Source organism: Zerene cesonia, chromosome 11, assembly GCF_012273895.1.
Source record: "Zerene cesonia ecotype Mississippi chromosome 11, Zerene_cesonia_1.1, whole genome shotgun sequence".
Classification (NCBI taxonomy): Eukaryota; Metazoa; Arthropoda; class Insecta; order Lepidoptera; family Pieridae; genus Zerene; species Zerene cesonia.
Genome location: NC_052112.1, coordinates 888183 through 907211, shown reverse-complemented (window position 1 = coordinate 907211; position 19029 = coordinate 888183). Strand labels below are relative to the sequence as shown.

General features: G+C 35.0%; 1 protein-coding gene across 1 annotated transcript in view; it reads left to right on the top strand.

Annotated features, from left to right (window-relative positions):
* The window catches only part of LOC119829935 (innexin inx1), a 29212-nt gene extending 10436 nt beyond the window's left edge, over nt 1-18776 (top strand). Inside the window, exons 4-7 of the mRNA XM_038352674.1 lie at nt 11005-11162; nt 11932-12126; nt 12891-13052; nt 13766-18776. Of these exons, the coding sequence (XP_038208602.1) occupies nt 11005-11162; nt 11932-12126; nt 12891-13052; nt 13766-13823 (573 nt within the window). The 3' untranslated portion in view covers nt 13824-18776. The remainder of the gene's footprint in view (nt 1-11004; nt 11163-11931; nt 12127-12890; nt 13053-13765) is intronic.
* The last annotated feature ends 253 nt before the right edge of the window (nt 18777-19029 follow it).

The following is a 19029-nucleotide window of genomic DNA, read 5'->3' as shown; positions in this document are numbered from 1 at the left end:
TTGAAAATTTGCTAGTGACATAGACTCACATAAGAGTAATATATAAGACAACAAAATCCCATGGGTGGTCACCGCGGAGACCTGGTGGTGACGTGGCGATTTAATTTGACTACGCGGGCGTAGCCATAGGGGAGAATTAATGTAAATACAAAACATTGTAGAAAGGTAATTTCATTCAAGTAAAAGCGGTTTCCGCGCAAGTGCAGATAAAAATGACATTACTATCACCAACAATTATCGACAGGTTTAACCAGATTTTTTACAACGTGAAATCGGGTGAAAGTTGTGAATTTTGACGATAAATCTATTGGCCTTACAAAATGGATCGTGACGAACCGTAGGTAAGCCACTGGGCAACGTTTTTTGCTGCGGGTCGTTGCCCGTTCAATGTGCGATTGCGCAACGCAACTTCGATGTTTTATCATCTCGATTAGGGCGCGTGACCATTGTGCTAGATGTTGGCCAATGTTGAGAAAACTTGTGCAATGTTCTGTGAAATCTGTGATGCAGGGTACGGTGGATGTTTCGTGGTAGAATGTTGAGGGATTCGTTTGCGAAATGCTGTAGCTGCTACATAACAGATGTAATATATTGTTAAAAACCACGTTATATATTATTAATTTTATTTATTTTGTTAGTTTGTTTTTCTATAACTATTTCCTTTTTTTTTTGTTTTTTCAACTGTATCTTATGAAAGGGTATCGGTACCTGTAATACAGATTATCTAGATTATTAGACATCTAGCACGTTTTGTTTGTATGTGTTTATTGTATGGTTGAGAAATAAATTTATTTCTTTTTTTCTCATTGGATATGCTTACAGTATGATCTCTATTCAATCTCAAGTATTTATATATTCAATTAAACACCATATAGACGCACTTTTGAATCGTCATAGCGCACTTTTAACATTTACTACCGGTTCGGTAAGCAACAGCGATAAACCGGCAAGAAACTCTGTAGCTGCTCATTTCCAATCATGTCGATTGTATTCTTCGTCATTATAAATTTACTAATCTAAACTAACTAATTCAGACATGAAACGTGTCGATGTACGGGTAAATTTCAAAGCGCCGTATGTACTCAATATTAAGAAAATCTCATCATCTAATATTATGGTTATTGTATTATTTCTTTGCTTCCTGATATGAAATAAATTGAATTTTATGAGATGTATTTAGTATATAGAATGTCATAAAAAGTGCATTGTTATTTTCATTGCTTTTGTGTATACATCAACCGCTAAGACAATTTTTTTTACCTAGACAACTCCTCTCTGAAAGTTACGCCGAGCTTCATGGCGCTTTACATTCCCAAAGCAGTTCGCAATTAATTCCCGGACAAGCCTTTTTATATGCATTGCTTTTCAAATCGCCCCCGTCTTCTGAAAAGCTAACGTTAGGCGTTTGGTTTTGCCCGCTTTATCGATTAGAACAGGTGGTGCGACCGTTAGTCACGTGAATGATTTCCCAGAAGGTTTTTGATTAATCGCTTGAAAGTCTTCTTAGGTTTTAATTAGGTGAGCCGAAAGATAAACTTACAGGGTTTTAATTAACCGGCAAGCTCCTTTTTGTGATAGGGTTTCGGCAACTTTCCTTTCTATTGTGCCGATTAATGTGGGTATTTATGCCCTTAATCAAGACAGGATATACTATGAATTTTTTTCCCGCAGTAAATATTGTTTGATCGTAGTGTTTGCTAAATTCAGATTGTCGTTTCCATAGTGAACGAATGAGCCTCGGGAGGGTCATTCAATATTTGTACTTATTTCATATAAAGTAGAATAGTTTTTGCTATAAACTGGTTGCGTAAAGGCCACCGTTTCCGTCCATCTGGCGGATGTCTTAATAAGTAAGAGGCTGTGTATCGTGCTCCCATTTTTTTTGCTCGCTCATTATTTCGGTGCGTGGCAAAAGTTAGGTTATGTGTCCACGTGTTCTTTAAGTGGTTATTTATGAGAGATTAGCTGTGCTCCGCGGTTTCACTCGCGTAAGTCCGTATCCTGTAGGAATATCGGGATAAAAAGTTGCCTATATGTTATACTAGTTGTCCAGCTGTCTACGTACCAAATTTCATTGCAATCGGTTCAGTAGTTTTTGTGAAAGAGAAAAAAAAAGTGAAAGAGCAACAAACACACATATATGCTTAAAAACTTTCGCATTTATAATATGAGTAGGATTAATAATATTTAATTGTTATGGTAGATTTACGATATTTATCTCAAGACATGAAATGAGCAAGATAATGAATGCGACCTGGATGAGATTTATTTGTTCATTGTTTTGATATGGTAACGAAAAGTTGTTATAATGTTAAAAATTAATCCATCAGTTAAAATCAATTGGAACATGCGCGTATGCAGCGACTAAACGCATTATAACTGACTTAACCTATCATTAATTTCAAATGCACACATGCTCAGCTTCAAAATAACATTATCACGCGTACTCAAGCGTGACATACGTCCCCCCGCCCCGCGGCCAAGTGTAATCGTCCCATTCAACGTTTTTCTGCTCCTTCCTGCCAGTGGAGTAATTATGCTGTTGGAGGCCCGTGAAAACGGCTTGCAATCCGCGAGTGCCCTAAAAGAAGTTTTATAATTTACCTACAAGGAGGGTCAAGGAGGTTATGTGCACTAGCACTGGTGTACTTTTCATACGAATGAAATTTTTTATTTATATCGTCTTTATAACTTTAATGTTATAAGAGAATAACGGTGTTGTGTGTAGTACTGAGTATCCAGTGACTGTAAGTCACAGAAAAATTTAAGGTGAAACTCACTGTCCGCCATTACTCATACATATAATTAGAATAGTTTTTCCTTCTTTTGGAAAAATTGAGACAATAGACGTACAAGTAAACTAGGGCCCCACACAGCCCGGGGCCCGTGGCCTTACGTCACTGCTTCCAACGTAATGACTAAGTTTCCCACGCACAGACGTCGCTTACAAATCGCCGCGATGAGGTTTTAATTGAATATGACGTTGCTGGCGTCGTTGCGTAGATGTGACATTAGATCACGGGGGAGGGATGGGTTGATGGGAGTAAATTTGTGTACAGAAAGGTAATGTTGAGAGTCAGGTTGGTGGTTTGAATTACAGGTCATGAAACAAATGCTTATACTTTCAATAATTATTTATCATACAAGTCCCGTGGTAAATATTGAAATTGTGTTCAAAAAAGTGCTTCTATAAGAAGTCTAATTGAATGAGTAAATGTTTGGATTGGATACATAAAATCTTGTTCTATAATGAAACTATTCTTATGACGAAACACGGCGATACAATGAAGTGTTAAGGAAAACACAGTGTCGCAGAAGGACATATCGTCAAGTACTCTTATAGTCATCGGCCACAAGAAGTATCCGAGTAGGAAGCTATCGTTTAAAACGTCGAGACGCGCGACCGCGGACCGGAGGCGTTTTTGCTTCCCGTAACGGTATCATGGTGACCGAGTCAATGACCAATGGTTATGGCGATGCAGTGGATTATATTGTCGTTGATATAGTTTTGGTTTATGTCATATCATGTTTTCTAGACAGGCTGTTATTGGGGTTTGGTTTGATATCGACCATGTTGGCCATAGGTTGGCACATGTTAAGTCATTTGCTGTATAAAATGTATCTATTTTCGAAGTAATGTCTGCACATGGCGGGACAAGGATCTTATTTAAAAAAGGTTAATTTTGTTTGTGCAATTTTATTTGACCTGTTTTTTCTGCCAGTGGTAATCTTATCTCTTTATTATTTATGTATAACTAGTTATTTGTCCGCGGCTTCGCTCGGGGTAATGTAGGAAATCCCGCGTAGTTCCCAATCCTAGGATTTCCGGGTTAAAACATTCCATTAAACCTTCTTTCTTACGTTTTTTAGACTAAATTTATTATGATTATTAAAAAACTAAGGCTGGAAGGACGCATCCCATCTCACTAATATTATAAATGCGAAAGTTTGCAATGATTTTTTGACCGATTGCAATGAAATTTAGTACGTAGACAGCTGTACAACTGGAATAACATATAGGCAACTTTTTATACCGATATTCCTACCGGATACGGAATTACGCGGGTGAAACCGCGGGGCGCAGCTAGTAATATAATAATTCTCAGTAATATCGAAACGACACGAAAGCATTGAATCCGATATGCGACATGTGCAAATGTCGCTCTCTGGTTTCCTTGGAAGTTGTTGTTGCAAGAAATATGTGTATATAAATACAGTATTGCAAATTTTTAAATATTGTAAATGTCAAACAATGGTAAAAATACAATATTGTAAATGTCAAACAATGGTAAAAATACAATATTGTAAATGTCAAACAATGGTTCGATGTGATATGATAGTTGTGTTCGCATGATTTTTTATATTTTAAAATTGTACGTTTATAACGTATACGAAGGTTTGGAGATAGTGGGGAATTTTGTAGAATTATTTTTAACATTTTTAAATAAAAACTACCACGTTAAGATATTTAAATTTAAGATTTTTTAAGACTACCAAGTCTTTAAATATCTTAAATTTGTACTTACAGGAAGTTAATGATGTAAAATATAAGGGGGTATGTAAAAAAAACCTACTTCATAAATAAGTGAAATAATCTTATAATATCAAACTTTACCTCGATATTGTATGTTTATAATTGTATAGATATCGTATGAGGTTATAATTAACCAACTATATATTTACAGTCCTAAATAGATAAACTTCTATCAACCCCACGACATGTAAGCGCACCAAAAATAAAATGCCTCTAAAGTGGGCCATCAATTTTCAAGTAGACAATCGGCTACCGTTACAGTGCAGAGACAGTTTCCGAGTACCACTTTAATTTAATGGCGTGTTTTATACAGTACACTTGAAGTGTACATCTGTATACTAGCTGATGGTGCAGCGATTGGAGTTTTTGAAGATTGTATCAATTTAATTTATAGGGGGTTCCATTCAATTGCTATGTATAGGTTCATTGTTTGCATCTGTCAAGAAGGGATCTCCGGTGTCCAGACTAGTATATATGTTAGATATTTAGAATTTAAAACGTTTCATAACTCAAGAACGGCTGAACCGATTTGGATGGGATTTGGTACAGATAGTCAGTTTGAGACCCGCGAAAGGACTAAGGGTAGTTTTTATCCAGGGAATAGCACGATAGCGGGAACTATGCCTATTACTAGTGAAATCCTCGGGTTTGTTTCACTTTCACTTCGTTACGCTGGAAAAATAAAGCAAAAAAAAACTAAATAAAAATGATTTGAAATATCACAGCGTTACAATAAAAAAATAGTTTTAATACCGATTGAAATTTAAAAGGAATTAGATCGACGATTCGCTTTTAAAATTCTGCATAAACGGCACATGTAGGCCATGGTTGTGGGGACGCCTTCGTGCACGTGAAGCGTGAATGATGACTAGCTATTGTCGCCAATCAACAACGCTGTATGATTTAAACTCTTATACATTGATACCTAACATATCTACATCATTTTTATGTTGAACGAGCTGATCGCCCCGGTTTCGCCCGTGGTATGGAATTTGGACATTTACTGATCTGATTCCTGGATTCAGTGGCTATTCCTGTTTTAGTCCAAGGGAGTCAGCTCATGCCCTATCTGTATACGAAATTTCATCAAAATCCGTTCAGCAATTTCAGCGTGATTGACGGATAAACATCCAAAGCAACACATTTTTACATTTATAATACTAGCAGCTCCCCGCGGTTTCACCCGCGTAAGTCCGTATCCTGTAGGAATATCGGGATAAAAAGTCTATATGTTATTCCAGTTGTCCAGCTGTCTACGTACCAAATTTCATTGCAATCGGTTCAGTAGATTTTGCGTGAAAGAGCAACAAACACACACACATCCTTACAAACTTTCGCATTTATAATATTAGTAGGATAATATAATATAATATTAGTAGGATAATATAATATAATATTAGTAGGATAATATTAGTAGGATAGTAGGAATAACGTGGTGTCACTCGGTGAAATTGCAGCTTTCTAATGGTGAATGAATTTTCGAAATCGGTGCAGTAGTTTTTGTGTGTATGTCTCAGTTTTTATTCACACACATAACCTTGGTGCGTAGGTAAGTATTGAATTGCTTACATGTTAAAGCAAAGGTCGCCTACACGCGTCCATATGCGGGCTCTTTGAATATCATCAATTTCCATAGATTTATATTGCACTAGCTGCGCCCCGCGGTTACACCCGCGTAAGTCCGTATCCCGTAGGAAAATCGGGATAAATTATTGCCTATACGTTATTCCAGTTGTCCAGCTATCTACGTACCAAAATTCATTGCAATCGGTTCTGTAGTTTTTGCGTGCAAGAGTAACAAACATACACATACACATACATCCTCACAAACTTTCGTATTTAAAATGTTAGTAGGATAGGATAAGGATTTCTATAGTTAAATGATTTTTATGTTAAATTTTTTATACTTGCGTCAGCTAGCCTCATGTCATCTGATACGGATCAAAATAACCCCATGTTTTAAAACAAGTATTTATATAGCTCATGTATTATTCCGATGTATAAGCTATGTTATTGTAGATAAAACTAAAAATAAATAAAATGCATTCAGTAGTTTTTACGTGAAAGAGTAGCAAACATCCATACATTCATACTTACAAAGTTTCTACTACTGTTTTATATATTCTTACTATTATATATTCGTTACTATTTAATATATTCTTTTTTTCCTGCTACTTTAGGGGTTGCCTGGTAGCGATCGCTACCGAGCGATAAGGCCGCCTTTTGCTTACCTACTTTTAATGTTATGTTCAGTTTTTCTTTTTATAAGCAATAAAGAATTTCATTTAAAAGTTAAAAAGTTTTTAATTTCCAAATGTATAATACTCGCGTAAAATCAACACACAAGAAAATACTAAATTGTACTCTTTTACTTTTTTTATCATGTTATTTTCGTTTTAAAGGTTTCCTTGTAAGTGATGTAATTATATTTTGTATGACAAAGTATTTTTAACCATAAACATATATCGCTTCGTCGAGCATAACTGCTAAAACGCTATAGCTATGTATGGCGCACGAAACTAGGCGAATTTATAAAAACTCAGAGCAGATGCGACGCATTGTGAGCTAATGCGCGCACCTGGCGTTCCTTTGTGTTCCCCTTGAGCGACGCAAGCGGTGTGATCATAGCTAGCCGATAGCTCACGGGATTGTTTACTTTTACGCAGCTGCAGGGCTTTCTTCTAATGTTATATAATCGCATAGGAGGTTTTCTTCAGCAATACGAGATATGATTGGTGTGCGATATGATGTTATAATTAAATAGTCCTTCTTTGATTACTAGGTACATGTAAAATTCACTTGCCTAGTACGCTTTATGCTCTGGAATACTCCATTTTGAATAAATTTATACCTACGTGAAGTGCGTATCAGTTTTTTTATCACTATTGTACGCGTAGTTTATACACGTGTTTTTGTAACTACAGTACTAGTTTTTGTTTTTATATTCTCGTTTGTAGTATTTACATATCAAAATCGCACACATTCAAACGTCGGTTCATTCTTCGGTTCAGCCTTCGTTTATATATTTAAACTCTTCATTACATAGTATAAAGCAAAATCGCTTCCCGCGTCTGTCCCCATGTATATACCTATGTATGTATGCTGTGATCTTTAAAACTACGCAACTGATTTATAAGTAGATAGAGGAAGGTTTTATGTATGATAATGTCTATTAATCTACTCCAAATCAAATGCATGCGAAGCCGCAGGCGTAATCTAGTTTTTTACAAAGCAATTGGTCGGAATATTTCTTCGCATCAAAGATAATTTAATATATCATTTACCACCAATTTACCGTCACTGATTTATACTTAAATTGGTTTATATTCAATTCTGCTAACGTGGAATTATCATAACATGGAAATAACATACGTCTGCCTTGAAATTATTCAAGTGTGCCGATCCCCTATCAAATGTTTTATAAACATCGTACGGACTATAAGTACAATTGATGCCATAATTTAAATATTTACATGTTTCAGCATCGGTCGGTTGTTTGAAACTTGGTATTATATATACAGCTGTATATGTGTATATATATTAAGCTAATATATGTATATATAGGTTTAGATATGCTTGAGGTTTAATGGAATAAGGTTGGTTAGTGGTAATAGAATTCATTTAAAATTGGATAATGTCTATATGAATTTTTTCGGGAATTCTTGTGCTGCGTATTAAGTATCCTTCTATATGACGCTTTATTGCGTCCTGCTTATAATAAAGTCTTAAGAATTGAAGTTCAATTTGCTTATAACAATATTAATTATAACATTGTTTAAAGTAACTATGGAAGTACTTATAGCTATGTCTTTAGCAATGTATAAACGTCATCAAATGGAGGAATTGAAACTCACTTCGTCTAACTTGAACTCAGCATTGTATATATAGGTGTTCGAGATTGTTTTGATCGTTGGTTTGAATAAATTTTGTTTTTCGGCTAAAAACATTGTACGCGATAAAAAGCTGTCTCTAAATAGAATAGGAATTTGAAATAATGGAATAAATTACTTCGATATTAGATAATTGTTTGTATAAAGCAAGGTTATTGTTAGGTGATAATACACACAGTGTTTGCAGTCAAGTTTAACGCGGAAATAAACTTTGGACAATGACAATTAGGACTTAATATGCTGATCGTAAATGATTCATCCTAAGTGCATCTGGATTGTGATTCAGACTAATTTATTCATTAGGTGATGCATATTGTCATGATATTTCTAATATGGAATCGAAATTCTTTTGAATCACAATGTGGACCACATTGTTTGCTTTACAGTATACTAGCTGCGCCCCGCGGTTTCACCCGCTTAAGTCCGTATCTCATAGGAATATTGGGATAAAATAAATTGCCTATATGTTATTCCAGTTGTTCAGCTGTCTACGTACCAAATTTCATTGCAATCGGTTCAGTAGTTTTTTGCGTGAAAGAGTAACAGACACACACACACACATCCTTACAAACTTTCGCATTTATAATATTAGTAGGATTGTATTTTCAATGATTCTTGAAAACTGTTTGTTTAAATTGCGTCAAAATTGAGTCGAAAGAAGGCGAGAACATATACAGGAACATACATAAAAACAATCAGGTGAAGCTAATAAAAGCGTGTTAAAAAGGATGAATTCATTCGTTCGTGAAACATTTTTTGTATGTATCTTATTAATAAGGTCAGTATTATCATCATTATTTTTTGATACGGTATACTTAACGATTAAAATGTAATTTTATCGAAACTCCCATACACCTGAAAGCAGGTTCTTGCTCAATATATCCCAAAAAATTGTACATTGCTTACATCATATGCATGTGCTGATTTAATGATCTCGGCCACACTATTAATTATCGTGACAAGGTGCAGTCATTACCGCCATTTTTGTAAAAATAATTCTTTTGGGCCAGTTGGAGCCGAATTCTTACGAAATGTTAGGGCAGTAGTGATCGTTGAAATACACGTTTAATTTATTAAGTCAAGACATCTTGGCTTAAATCATACAAATTATCACAAAAACGATAAATTTTTCATACAAACGACAGCTTACACGAAATTAAAAGCATTACCAGAAAGCCTGGCACTTATAGATGCAATGGAAATAAAGGACTTATTAAAAAGCCACCTCGTTAGACTTCAGAGGTCAAATAACAGGAGATCATCGAATTCCAGATGATAAGTGTCTTCAACGGATCCGTTCATCCGATACAAAGGTACATTCAAGTAATGGTGTATTGAGGATACTTGATCAATCTATCTATATGATAGCATCGGTCATTGGACGCGTCGACCTCACGCGGTGTTTCGTACCAACCGTTTCTTGGCCGTTTAAAATTATGAAGATTATCGCAAGGTCTACTGCTTGAAATTAAGGATTTTGAATATATTATTTAATAAATAATTATTGATATTTGTTATGTGGGAGTCGTCATCTCATCGACATCTTTTAAAAATTATTCAAGTTCAACATATTTTCGCGCCTAACTCAGATTCTGTCTTAAGATTTAGTTACGTAGTCTAGTCCACGTCTATGTCACCAAATAAACAAACCTTTATGCAGCAATAAATACTTAATATACGATAAACGTGATCATATTCAAAAGTACTGTAATGTTAGAAGTTTAATGAAAAGTCATATAATTGATAAAAATTAACTTATGCTTGAGTCTTTATCGAGGAACGCAGTGTCTATATTACGACATACATGTCTTTACCGGCATTGAGCGGAGATAGGAAAGGAATGTCAGATAATTAAGCCTTAGCATAATGATGTGGGACGTCTTTCACAAGAACATGATGAGGAATTTAATTAATAAGGAATCTTTGTAGATAGAGAAATGGTTTCTGATATGGAAATTAAGTTTATTTTCTTCCAATCCATTCCAATTGCGTTATAAATACAGCTTATGAAATATCCAAAAAGAATTCATCTTTAGAGCTGGCCGCATCCCATCATATTTTAAATATTTTTTTATATTTAACGAAGCTTTTTTTTTCCCTAATATTGCAGTTTATATTGAAATATTTTGTGAAAATGTCTTGAATATCAATTATTTTTTTGACCTCTGTGCAATTCTAAATATATTTCTAAATTTTTTTGCTGTCTTGAAATTAAAATATTCATTTCGTGTATCTGCATGAGTTGTTTAAACATCGAGACCATTATAAAGCAATATAATATTGTCTGAACAAGATCTTTACATAATATTTTTTTTTTTTATGTCATAGCGGGCAACTGAGCTGGTGGTTCGCCTGATGGTAAACGATCACAACCGCCCATGAACATTCGCAGAAGCTCAGAATGCGCTGCCCGCTTTTAAGGGAAAAGGAATAAGGAAAGAATTGATGAATGGAAAAAAGGAAGGGACTGGGAAGGGCTAGGCCAAGGAAATAGGCCTCCGGCTCCCCCACTCACCGCACGAAACACAATAGCAAGCTATTATTTCACATAATATTTAATTCTTGCCATTTATATTCCAGCGGCACAAGCTCTACGCGTTCCGCTACTGGGGCTGCGAATTGCTCTGCCTGGTGAACATCGTCCTCCAGATGTGGATGATGGACAGCTTCTTCAACGGCGAGTTCCTCTCCTACGGCACAAGAGTGCTGGGTTATAGCGAGGTGCCTCAGGAGGAGAGGTGAGTTGTTAAGAGCTGTGTATTTAATGAGAATATCTTTTATATACATAACTAGCTTTTGCCTGCGGCTTCGTCCGCGTTAATTCGGTATAGTTTAATAGATGTTATTATATAAACCTTCCTCTTGAATCACTCTATCTATTACAAAAACCTCATCAAAATCCGTTGCATAGTTTTAAAGATTTAAGCATACATAGGGACATAAAGACAGATAAAGCGACATTGTTTCACTTTTTTTATATTATGTAGTGATAAGTGAGAATAAATTAGTTTCGTTAAGCCTCTTTCCCTGAGTATGAGTTTAGTAACCGCCTTTTAAACTATCGGTTATCTTACTTTAGTGGGGCAATGACCAAAATCAATTAGTCATCACGAAGCAGAGAAAAATTATCATTTCTTCCAAAGTTTCATAAGTTCATTTTGCAGTGCAGTTATCATTCAAAGGTCATTAAAACGCTCTTGCTTGATTTTATAATCCGGTTCAAATGCTCTTAGGATTCGACCTTTTGTAATTGCGTTATGCGACACAAACTCTTTTCGTGTCTAACTTATCAAGTGCTTTCTCGTTTGCATCCTTATAGCTGACTATTATAAGAAACAATATTAGAACATTGACTTCAGTGTTGTTTTCTAAAATTTGTAATCTCTATCTAAATAAAATTTCCCAAATTTTCATATGTTATCTATTCAGTTTTTACGTTGCGTACACGACACTGTCACTATCTAAGTTAACAGTCTTTTTTACCATTCTATTCGACTTTACTCCCAGATACGACCCAATGATCTACGTGTTCCCGCGCGTCACCAAGTGCACGTTCCACAAGTACGGTGCGTCCGGCACCATACAGACGCACGACAGCCTCTGCGTGCTGCCGCTTAACATCGTCAACGAGAAGACGTTCATCTTCCTGTGGTTCTGGTACATCATACTCGCTGTGATCCTCGCCTTGCTCGTGGTTTATAGGTGAGTTGTAATGTTTTTTTTTTTTATGTCATAGCGGGCAACTGAGCTGGTGGTTCGCCTGATGGTAAGCGATCACCACCGCCCATGAACATTCGCAAAGGTAGATCCTCTGCGAATGCGCTGCCCGCTTTTTTGGGGTAAGGGAAAAAGAATGGATTAACGACTGGAAAGAGGGAATGGACTGGGACGGTTGAGGAAAAGCAAACGGGCCTCTGGCTTCCCCACTCACCGTACGAAACACAGTGGCATGCCACTATTTCACGCCGGTTTTCTGTGGGGGTGTGGTACTTCCCCGGTGCGAGCTGGCCCAATTCGTGCCGAAGCGTGCTCGACTCCCACAATAAAATGCTTTTGTTGATCTAAGGAAAGTGTGAAGTGTGTAGATGAATTACAAAAAAAAAATCTCATATTGTATGTAATATAGTTTTGAATTGTAGTTCATAAGTGTGAGAATGTTGTTGACATGCTTGGCGACTGGTTTCTGGTTGTTTTTATCATCACTCATTACATACAATATATAATACAATATGTATTCTATTGTAGATGATTGTGTTATGAGCATAATTTATATTTATTTTTATATTGTTTTAATTTGTTTCTTAATCACATGCGGATGTTCATTTAAATGTCTGTGTAAAATCTACATTAAATTGTGAAGTAGTTTTCATTCATTTCATTAAAACAGCTAGTATGAAAGTGTCCCACAAGGTTCCACTCTTGGACTTTTGCTATTCAATCGACTTATTAGAGCTAATAAATTTCAGACTAGTGATAATCTTCGTGCCTTCAGTCCGGCCTAGGCTGCTCCACGCTAGATCTAGGACCATACCGATCGAGTCTGCGCTGATCGTCTCGAGACGGACGGACGTGGGTGATTGGTGGTTGCTATATATGCTCGCGAGGAATATGGACCCGCTTATATACAGGTGAGTTTGTAGCGAAATGTAGACTTTCCTTTATTTGATTGTTTGATAATATGAAATCCAATGTTTAGATGAGAAATATTCAAAATATAATGAAAACTTTGACACGTTTTATGCGCAATATCACTTGCAGTAAAAAAAAAAAATGTCGACATTTGAAACTTAAACATATCACTTTGCATATCTAACTACATCACCAATCACCCAACTTCTTTAACTTTGGTAAATGCATGTACGTCTCCCCTCTTTAGTTAAGATAATCCCCTTATGAGAGGGTGAGTGGGACATACACAGCCTTACCCACTAAAACCCAAAGGTGGCCATCGTTTGCCTTCAACGATGGGGGATAACAGCTACAAATAATATCCTCACTGTCTGCATGGCGAGTGCCATGTATCGGCAGCCCAGCTAAGCCCATGGTGGTAGTGGTCAACTTCTATACTCACGCGTGGCAGTGGTAATAGGCGCTGGTATCAAAGCGATATCGATGGAAGATCACAGGGGCTGTCCACCTTCCACTTCATGTGGGGGGAGAGGAGTCCGGTTCACTTCAAACGAGCATAACTAATGATGAGATGACTTGAGTATAAAGCGGGGAAATAATGAGGATACATACATAGACTAGCGTAGACTAGCTACGATCAGCGTATTTATTTATATTATTTGCACATGTGTCCCTACAGCTAACATTTAACGAGATTAACCTAAATTTGCAGGGAACTAATAGCGGAGCTGATAAAGGGGATGGGCGAGAAGAGGGGACCGCGTGCGTGACGCACGAAGCGGGAGCGGGACATCGCCGTGCTCGCCGTGTGACGTCACACCTTCCTACTGTACATATAGAGCTTTCTGGTAAATGGGGGTAGCTGGATGAGTGACTCGACTATTTTTAGGATGCTCTGATATTGAAATTCGTGTTGTGAAATTTGAGATTGGCGGGAATTGGGGGTAGATGGGGAAATTGTAATTGCGATTCTGTAAAGTACCCGCAAGTAATGTAAAGTTAATTATTGGTAATTTGTGGTGGACGATAATGGTATATTGACGAATCTTGATGGTACTGAATATATTTATTATCTTGGGGGTGCTTAAATTTTGGTTAAAATGTTGCCATATTTAAAAAACCCTAGTTTTAATGCATTCGTGTTTATTTTATACAGAAATATGTAATTGTGATTGCAATGATTACACGTGTCTTGAAAATTGTATTAAAATTTTAAAATTGTTTCGGATAAATAATAAAAAATGCTAGAATGAATTGATCATATCTTGAATCTATTGAAAATCTTAAAGCGTTTAATTTCTTCGAGCTACTCTTAAATTTCGTCGTTCATAGTTTCAGAGAGTCTATGAGGGTAGAATGACATTTCCAGCTACCCGCCATTAAGGTTTAATTATAATTAAGGTTTCGATAAGACCCTATGTTACGTCTGATACTGGCCTTAAGTGTACATATGATTTCCTTTGCGTAGTTTTTTAAATGATGCTGAATGAAGTTAGAATTACACAAGTATAAAACTTTTGAGTGGTTTTGAAATGAAATTGAACTGAAAATTTGCTCTGTTACTATTGAGAGAAATACTCCGTATATAATTATAGCATTATTAACAGATGATTTCAAGCGATAATGTTATTTGAATCTGTATTATGTATACATAGGAATCATTATCCAATGCTCGATTCAATGGATGCATCTAATATTTTTTATGCAATTTATTTTGCAATTCTATGATTGCATGAAACTTCTTTGATTTATTCGTTTTCTATCAAATTTAAACTCTATTTAATTTATTGATCTTTGTTTCTTTTTCTGACATTACTTACAATTCAGAGCGTCATTCCGTATTTTAAATTAATTTTTCGATAGTAAATGTTACATTTTCACTTCAATATTTTATAGTTTCCTATGAAGTTGCCATAATCGAATATTAATAATAACAATATTAAAAAATAGGGAATTTTTCAAAGATACTGTTAAAAGGCCTTAATTTATTCATTTTAAAAATCTCACGAGTGAATCTCACATTTTTTCTTTACAATATAATATATACTTTTTGGAATTATTTCCAGGATAACAAATCTTTACTGTATATCTCATTAAAAAGTAATAATACGAACCAATTAAACCTAGCATGTGTCACATGTAAGATAATGACTATCCCCAAACATCAAATACTGTACACCACTTTCGAAGTGGCGGATTATCATACACTTCAAATCCATTATGAAAATTCTTGCCAAGTTAATTCAAAAGAACAAAAAAATAATAAATAAACAAAGTTATATCTTATAGTAATGTTACATTTTGATGAATTGTTATTTGCTCTGTAAGCAACATCACACTAACAATTTTATGTTAATCAAATTGTAATAGATAACATTATTGGCCGATTTGACGGCCTCTGAATATGTTCTGCTTAACTTATCTGACAGATAAATAACATGGAATATTTTTCAATAAAATAATAATTGTAGCCTAATAAAAACTCATTTTGTTTATTTTATAAATGAAAGCTGACAGACAAACTAAATCATAGAATATATTCAGGAGTTGTGAAGCTGCCAGTAAACACGTCTAGGTTGTTCTGGGGTTGGAAACGTAATGCTGTATTTGAACTAAATAGTGTAATTTATAAAGCGTAAGGGTCACCGCACACGGGACACTAGCGGCAGTCACAGACTCTGCGAGATATGATTTGGACCGTGAGTCCATATAAAATGTATAGAAACTTCGACAAATATTCCGGTGGCGGTGTTTTGTGATTATGGTCGGTTGCCCGTGTGCGGGGATCCGAATTGTCTTTGTCGTATGAAGGGTTGGTTAAATGGTCGTAAGGTAAAAACAATTTTTGGCGTACAAAAATGCTTTTTTTTTTAAAGTTTTGTGATGTGTTAATTTCTTAGTAGATATACAGCAGTCCCATTGTCAAGTATGGGCCCAGATGTAGAACACCAATTGGGCACTGGGACACCTGTATTTTTTATTAGATTGCGTATACAGGATGTTCCAGTGAAGACAGTCAGGCATTGGTCCATAGTAAGAACACCCCTTGGAAACTGGGACACCTGTATTTCTAACCCTTTTGTATTCCCTAACTGAGTACCTTTTTGATATTATTACAAGGTTATATAGGTTGTATTTAGCATTAAGACGTGTATTCATTCTAAATTTAAGGGGACCTGATTTACAGTAGAATCGCATTTTTTATTCAAACGTAGACATTGTTAATTCGCTCTCGGGTTTCTCGGTTGTGTCAATTAATCTATACCTATAAATATGAAGAGTTTGTTTGTTTGAACGCGGTAATCTCCGGATCGACTGCGCGGACTTTAAAAGTTTATTTCACCGTATCAGATCCCTGATGTACCACGGCCGAAGACGGGACGGCCGCTTGTATATGATATATTTTTGGTCAAATATCTTCAATTGTGCCAATTGTCTATAACATTTTGTTTTATTCCACGCGATATGTATGTTTATTTCATAACAATATTATGTATATACGCTTTTATATGAATATCGACCCTATTCTAATGCAGTAAAGATCTATTTTACATGCAAAATCTAAGAGCTTATTTCCAGCGCTCGCATCAAATAATTTGCCTCTAATACATCGATTCAAACACTTTTACCTTAATATCGTATGCACTAAGCATGAAAGAGAGCAATAATTATATTTTGTCAATGATTAATTATGTTTATTAGTTAATGCTTTATTAAAATGACTTATGACCAACTTTTATGTAATTTTTCACCTAAAATATAAAAGTTGCTAAAATAATGAAATTAATATTTGAGATCTTTTAATTTCAATAAAACCAATCAAATTTACGGATAATTTATGGAATCTTTATTATATATTACAGTGAAAATGTACCTCGCGGATAATGTTGAAGTTCTTAAAAAGGCGCTAAAGCTAAGTGTTTAAATACTAAAATTGATTGATACGTAATGAATGCTACGTGCGAGCGAGACGGCATTACATCAAAATTGCGTTAGAGCGAGCGAGATGCAATGTAGTGTATGATTGCAATTTTTATTGACACGATTTATAAGCTATGTATTAAATTAAAATATTATTATGTATATAAAATACACGTTTGTTTGTATGTTGTATATCATGTTTGTATGACATATCGGATATCGGAGTGCACACTTGTGTTTGTCGTGAGATTCGTGTGAAATGGCCTAAAACGTGTTCATTTAAATATATACAATGGTTTCGATAATTTTACACAATATTATAGTGTTTATTACGTGACATGTTTGGACGAGACAGAATTCCACATTCAAAATTAATTTAACTTTTTTAAAGGCATAGCAATAATAGACTGGAAATAATTTTATAGTTAATTTTGTCTTATCAAACGATGTCACTATATTAAACGCTGTGATTACGGACTGATTGTACATGTATACATTGTTATTATTACTATAATAATTGACATTTGTAAAGTGACCAATGAGAGGGCTCAATGCGTCTCGGCTCGTCTCTCATTGGCTGCTCGAATATCATCGATTTGACATGTGTGTATGGATTAGGGATTATTATCCTGGTCCCTTATTGGCTATTGTGGGAGTGACGGGTGATCTTATAAGTTTTTTTAAATATTGCCCAATGGCAGACCGCGATGCGTTCGGACTAATCTCTGATTGGTTAAAAGCAATCTTAAGTGAAATATTGACTATTGTTATTATCTTAAAATTAGAGTTAAAGTAATTGAGGCAATAATCTCTTAATTTTTCCAATTGCGTGTATACACACAGAAATTAAGTTTGGGAGTTTAATTTTTAAGTGCCAAGTTTCACTATTACACATAAATAAAATGGGCTGAGTGTTGCATACATATGTAGTTATAGGAAACTAAAGGAAGAAAGAAGGAGGAAAGGAGACCTATATATTACACTATCATCTCTTTCGAAGGGATTATGTTTTGTTAGATCGAGACGGATCGGGTTGATTATAAAATATCATTAATTTTTTTTTTTTGCTTTGAAATAAAAATATGTGTCCTAAAATTTTCTGTATTTTTGGTTGTGTATTTATAGAAGCGAACAATTTACATTTTTTGTATGATAATTTATTTGATACTTGCAACCCTCGGCTCATTATTTCCTACGATTGTCTTAAGGTTGTGATATACAAACATACTGTCTGCCTTATATGTTGCAATAACCTTTGAAATTTAGACTAGACTGTTGTTGAGACTATTTCCCGAATATTATATAGAATTGCTCAATTTTTCTTGATTTTATTAAATTTATATTGGAAATTTTCCACTACATAACCGGTACCTTTTCATTTGTTTGTGAAGAAGATTTACACGTGAACTATGATATTATGAATAAGCGTTGTCTCTGGTATTGTATGGATGTTGATTTTGCACGTTTGGTCAAATGGCTTGATCCAACTTGTGTTATAACGGTCTGTCTACACAGTTTTGAACGATTTCTCCTTCATGCTTCACTTGACTGTGTAGACGGAGCTTTGCGAAATGAATATTGTCTATGGTATCAAAAGACATTTAACGGAAGTTCAAATGATTGCCATGTCGGCTTTAGTTATAATCTCGCATTTATTTTAGTTTTAAATTTTTCCAATATTTGTGTTTAGTTGTATTTTGTAGCGAATTTTTAATATAATTTATTAATTTATTAAGTTCTAATGTATCCAACAAATGATATTTTTTGTAATAAGTTGAAATTATATGACTTCGATTTTTTGATGTGGTCTTTTATTTTAATCTAGATGCTGCAATAAATATTCTGACTATGTATATCTAATATTTATTAATAATTAAAAAAAGTAATGTTTAGTAATAAAATTACGGTAACACCATTGGACCACAGACTAAAACATTTGACATCATAGACAAGGAAAGAGACGATAGCTAGAAAAAAAGGCGGAATGGAATTAGATGCTAGATATTACCCGTGGTTTCGCTCACATAGTCGAAGGAGTTCGCATAGTTCTTGTCC